The 6,223-nt window shown below is 48.7% G+C and overlaps 1 protein-coding gene across 1 annotated transcript in view; it reads left to right on the top strand.

Moving 5' to 3' along the window:
* Window positions 1-5,020: 5,020 nt before the first annotated feature.
* The window catches only part of CLDN19 (claudin 19), a 16,588-nt gene continuing 15,385 nt past the window's right edge, over window positions 5,021-6,223 (top strand). Inside the window, exon 1 of the mRNA XM_069068176.1 lies at window positions 5,021-5,443. Coding sequence (XP_068924277.1) covers window positions 5,221-5,443 — 223 coding nt within the window. The 5' untranslated portion in view covers window positions 5,021-5,220. The remainder of the gene's footprint in view (window positions 5,444-6,223) is intronic.

The raw sequence follows: 6,223 nt of genomic DNA, 5'->3' as shown, positions 1-6,223 counted from the left end.
ATGATTAGGATCTAAACAAACAAAAAAGAGGAGTGGGTTAATGGCTAAACTTGAACTTCACTCTCACTTGAACTGGTCAAAAGAATGAAGGATACACACACACACACACACACACACAAAGAGTTGGGTACAGAAATACATTTCTTCCAACTGTTAATGTGATCATCCTAAATCCTAAACGACAGGTCTGACCATGTCACCCACTCCCCTATTCAATTAACTCCAGTGGTTTTCTATTACCTCTAAGATCAAATATCCTATGTGTTCAGTCTTCGGACACTTCGCTCCTTTCCATATATGATCAGGTAACACCAACCTTGCGATTATCCTTCAATCATCCCATCCCCCAACTCTGCATTTTTACTGAATGTCCCCCCCCCCGCCCATGTCTGAAATGCTCTCTGTCCTTGTTTCTGCCTCCTGGCTGGCTCCCCGGCTTCCTTGAAGTCTCAATTAAAATCCCACCTTCTCCAAGAAGCCTGTCCCAATCCCCTTCATGTTAATGCTTTCCTTCTGACATTACCTCCAAATATCCTCTTCACCTCATGTGTGTACACACGTGTGCACGAAACACATATGTATGTATGTTGTCACCTGTTTAGAATGTGAGCTTTTTAAAGGCAAGGACTAGTTTTGTCTTTCTTTACATCCCCATCATTTAGCAAATGCCCAGCATAGAGTAGGTGCTCAATAAATGCTCGTTGGCATCACTTGGCTCCATCTGTTTCTCTTCCCCTCCTTCTCCACTCCCAACTCTGCCTTCTGGGACCAGGCAGAGCCAATGTTGATTTGTTGCTCCATGAGAACACTACAAGTGTTTGAAGACAGAAAGTACCCCGATTCTTTTCTTCTGAGGGTGATAAATGGTCCTAGTTCCTTCACTTGACTCTTTCAAGGTATGGTTTTAAGTCCTTTTACCCCTACTTGCCTGCTTCAGCTTGTTTGAGCCCTTCCTCAAATATGGCGCCCAAAATGAACTGAGTACTCTAGGTGTGGTGTGATCACAGCAAAGGGCAGCAGGACTATCATCACTCCCTTTTTAAAAGCAATTCTATCGCTTCTATTAATGCAGCCTAAAATTGCACTTTCTTCAGTTGCTCTATTCCACTGGTGATTCCTTGAGCTTGCAGTCCACTAAAACCCCCAGATCTTTTTCACAGAAATCGTTGTTTAGCCATATGTCCTTTATCCGGTGCTTGTACAGTTAATTTTTTGGACCCAAGTATAAGATTAATATGAGTCTCTTTTAAATTGCTTATCTAATTAGATTCATTCTAATTAGCCTTCATCAATTGTAGGTTCTTCATTCTGTTATGCATTTCATTGGCCATCCCTCCCAAATTCACATTATCCGCAATTTGGATAACCATGCTTTCTGTGTCTTCATCTAAGTCATTGATGACTTACTTAGGGGCTGGATCTAGGATTTTATTGGTGTAGGGAATCCCCTGATGAGGAAACCCCTTTAACCAGTGCAGATCAAACACCTTCTCTAAAACTTATGGTCTTAGAGAGTTCTCCAGCACAAGCAGCATGTGACAGAGGTGAGACCTGAACCCAGGTCTTCCTGGCTTTGGGGCCAGCTCTCCTTCTATGACACCATGCTGCTTCTCAAGCCAATATAGATGTCAACTAGAACATTTCCCTAGAGACCTCACTCACATTGATTCAGAGTCTGGTCCTCATCCAGTTCCTGCTCTGCCCTACCATGCCCACATCTCTCCTTCTCAATAAGGATATTGTAAGAAATTTTGTGAAATGCTTTGCCAAAATCCTGGCAAAGTGGATACAGCAGAAAGAGTGCTAACTTTGCAGTCAGGAGGCTCTGAGTTCAAGTCTTGCATCAGATGCTTAATAGCTGTGTGACCCTGGCCCAGTCACTTAACCGCTGTCTCCCTTACTTTTCTCATCTGTCATCTAGATAATATCAAATGAGATAAAATTCGTAAAGTACTTTGCAAGCACTATATAAATGCTATTCATGACGATATCTAATCTGTCAGTTTAGTAATATCAGAAAGGAGATTGGGTAAGCATGGCATGATTGACAAGCCCGTTCCAGTTCTTAGTGATCACTGCTTCCCTTTGTAAGTTCAGAATGACTTCGGTCAGAAGTGATGATACTAATAACTAGCATTTCTGTAACTTCAAGGCTCGAAAAGCAGCTCTACAAATATTACTTATTTGATCCTCCCAACAACACTGGGAATTAGGTTATTATCCCTATTTTGTAGATGAGGAAACTGAAGCAAACAGAGGTTAAATGATTTCCCCAAGGTCACACAGCTAGTATCTGAGGCTAAATTTGAACTCAGGTCTTTCTGACTCCAGCATTCTATCCACTGTGCCACCTACCTGTCCCCATATACATTAATAGATGTGTATATGTATATATGTGTGTGTGTATATACATATATATGTATATATATATACTAGTGCACACACATATACAGAAGCAAGTTGCATGGAGGACAAGTATTTTAAATTTATACAGGACAAGCCACAAGGATATCTAGTTCATGAACATTAAAAGTCCCGACTCTGCCATGCACTGTCTGAGCACTGGACAGAATGGACAGCTATGCACAAAGGTGGGCTGATTTGAGGGTACAGAAGCAGCATTTGGGGATGTATAAATCCAAAGTGCAGAATGTAGGCTCCGTGAGGTCCCATCTTCATGACCTACAGGACTGAGAGACATGTAACAGAACCAGCCCTGGTACTGGGAGTTAGGAGAAGCCAGACTGTAGTTCTTCCAACACGAAGGTGGCTTTGAGGGTGAGCTTGGGTCTGTGACTTTCACCCAGCCTCCCTGTTCCTCAGTTCCTAATCCATGAAGGGGATAAGAGTGGTTGATACTCCTGTTCCCTCAGAGTGGATTCCACTCAGACTCTATAGGTTTGGCCTATAGTGTTTGGGGTGGCTGGGCCTTAGAATTCATTATTCCTTGAGCCTGCTCATTCTCTCACCTTGCCTTTTGAGAACCTCCAAGACCCATATTTGTATAGTTTTGTGTTGCCTGGGCAGGGAATCTGCCTTGGGGCCAAACTGGATTGGGATGTGGAGGCTGTGGAAGGCCTGGGGAGCTGGCAGACAAACAGCCCCTGACCTTGTGGGTGGTGGGCTGCTCTCGGTGCCTGCTGGGTCAGAGTGCTGGACCATACCACAAGGCCCACGCCTGGGTCCTGGACACACAGATGCTATTGTGCGTCAAGAGCCTGGCACCCTCCTCTTTTGCATAGTCATGTGAGGAATGTAAGGGAGCAGGCCCTGTAGACAAGCACACTATGGACCCAGAGCTCCTGGGGTGGGGGTAGGGAGGGAGTTCTGGAGCCTCCCTCAACACCTCAGGTAGAAATGTCCCAGGACCTCTATCCCCCCACCTGTCTGCCCCCAATACAAGGTGGGAAGAACCTACATCCCCTGCTCTCAGGTTGGCACTGGCAAGGTGAGGTGGGTAGCTGATAGAAACTTTGGTGAATGAAATGAAGCCAAGACGTGGCTAGTGTTAGAACCAGGCTGTTGGTAGAGGCTGCCTGGAATGGTGGTGGGGTGTGGGACCCACATTTCAACCCCCACCTGCAGGGACCTAGAGCCTCTGAGTCTGAGCGTGAGGGGATTTCTAATGAGGCCAGGGCAGTTAAACATTCCCCTGCTGTGGGAGGAAAGAAGGGGGGACAGGATTGCTGAGCTCCTAACCCAGGCTCCAGAGGCCTGAGAGGGCGTGGCTGCCCCCTCCTTTCCTCCTCCAAACCCAGGCTAGTTGTGGGGTCCTCAACTCCAAATATTCTGGATCAGGGCAAATCCCCGGCTGGGGGTGTGATGCCCAACCTGGGGGTGGGGTGGGAGGAGCGTTGAGGACAACCCCACTCTCGTCAAGATTCCCTCAGTTGTCTCTCCGGTCTGAGGAATTACTAGGCTTGTTTTTCACAGTCAGGGCTCCCCTTCCCCCAGGCCATCCCTGGATTGGTGAGCAGAAGCAGCTTGGGCCTGGGTCCCAGCAGGAGCTGCTAATCCAGCTGCTGGGGAGGGGATTAGGGGGCTGGAACAATCCACCTTCAGACTAATGCCAGGAAGGACTGGTGCTGCCTCCTCGCCCGCCCCCCAACACCAGGCCCCAAGCTGGCTGAGAGCCAAGCCTCAGGCCATCCCCCTTCCTGGCTGCTGCAGGGGGAGGGGGGGCCTCCTCTTCTCTGCACCTTGGTCTCTCCTGTTTATAGTCTCAGAGGGATTGGGCCCTTCCTACATGGACTCCCATAACCCAAGAATAGGGAGCAAAGGTTTAGAGGTCTCCAAGCAGTTTGTGCTTGAGGGAAGTTCTGCATGATACCTATCTTCAGTTCTGCCCCTAGATTCGGAGGATAGAAAACCCCAAAGGTCAGAGAATTCTAGGACCAGGAATCACTGGCAGCATAGTGTGGTGTGATGAAAAAAAAGCAACAATAAAAACCAAAAAACCACTGGATTTGGAGTCCCAAGACCTGTGTTCAAATCACTAGCTATGTGACCTTGGATAAGTCATTCCCCTTGGGAAGACTTCATCTGTATACCACTGAGTTTGTACTAGATGATTCCAAAGTCCTTCATAACTCTAACATTCTAGAAACATGGATTTAGGGCCAGAAGATTTGGGTTTCAATCTATTTTTTCCCATTTACTATCATTCAAACAAGGCACCACCTCTCTGAGCTTCAGATCTTCTTCTATAAAATCAGGGGATTGGACTCGAAGGGCTCTTCCAGCTCCAAATGCATGGTCTTATGAAACCCAATGTGGTTTCCCTCTGGGTAGGGGAGGATGGATGGTGCATTGGGCCCCTAGCTCTCCTTTAGTGCCTGGGGCTGGGAGAATAGGGTTGCCTCCTTCGGGAAGCTTCCTATGGCCACATGTTTCACCCCATCCCCCTGCTCAGAGACCTGGGGCAGTTCTCCACTTTGATTCCGGACTCAGCCATGTCCCAGGCAGGCTGCAGTGGGCGGTGCCTCAGTATTGCCAGCCCCTCACCTCCCCCTGCATTCTGGAGCCAGAGCCCAGAGCAGCTACTGCTGTTGCCACCACTGCCCTCCACCCCCTGCCCCCTTCCTTCACTGGCGTCTAAGTGTTTTTGAGTCCCTCAGCTGTCCTCCAGGAGAGAAGCCCTGTGGGGCCATGCCCCCAGGCCCCACAAGGACCCCAATCCTGCTCTGAGCTGTCACCTCGGGCTACTGGACAATCTGGGCCATGGCCAACTCTGGCTTCCAGCTCCTGGGCTACTTCCTGGCGCTGGGGGGTTGGGTGGGCATCATTGCCAGCACAGCCCTGCCCCAATGGAAACAGTCCTCATATGCAGGAGATGCTATCATCACAGCAGTGGGCCTCTACGAGGGACTCTGGATGTCCTGTGCCTCTCAGAGCACCGGCCAGGTGCAATGCAAGCTCTATGACTCCCTGCTCGCCCTGGACGGTAGGACTGTGCTCCCTCCCCTGCTCCCTCCCTGCTCCCTCCCCTGCTCCCCCTGCTCTTTCCCCTGTTCCTCCTGCTCCCTTCTTCCTCTGGCCCCAGTATCTGGCACCCCAAGCAGTTGTTTTGTGTCACTGGCCCTTTGAGGCTCAAGGGAGGCAAAAAATGGACTTGGGGTACCTGATGGGGTTCACTGGGATAGGATAGAAGTCCTGGTGCCTCTGAGGCTATGCCCCAAGCCCCCTGATGTATCTCTGCTCCACTCAGAGCTCCACTATCAGACACTCCTGCCCCGCCTCCAGATCCATAATTCTTACATATGTAGGATTCATAATGCTATATATTCCTACTTGGAGAATGTCCGTGTGGGAAGGGCCCTCAGAACATAGAAAGCCAGGGTTGAAATGACCTTAGGATAAAGAATATTAGAGCTAGGAAGGCCATAATAAAAAAGGTTAGAACCACAAGTGACCCTAGCACACAGAACATAGAAAGTAAGAATGTAAAATTTCAGAGCCTTTGAAAGGGCCTTAGATCATAGAACCTCAGACCTTACAGCCCAGAATGTCAGAGCTGGGAGGGCCCTTAGAACCTAGAATATGAGACCTGGGAGGACCTTTAGAATCTAGAATGTCAGAGCTGGGAGGGACCTTGGAACAGAGAACATCAGAGTTGGGAGGGAACTTAGAAGCCAGAATGTCAGAGCTGGGAAGGAACTAGAACCCAGAATGCCAGAAGTGGGAGGGAACTTAGAAGCCAGAATGTCAGAGCTGGGAGGGAACT

The sequence above is a fragment of the Petaurus breviceps genome, unplaced genomic scaffold, assembly GCF_028583685.1.
Source record: "Petaurus breviceps papuanus isolate PSGF00001 unplaced genomic scaffold, PetGlider_PUasm1.0 90760, whole genome shotgun sequence".
In the NCBI taxonomy this organism is placed as follows: domain Eukaryota; kingdom Metazoa; phylum Chordata; class Mammalia; order Diprotodontia; family Petauridae; genus Petaurus; species Petaurus breviceps.
Note: the sequence above shows the minus strand (reverse complement) of the source record. Positions and strands in the feature narration are given on the sequence as shown.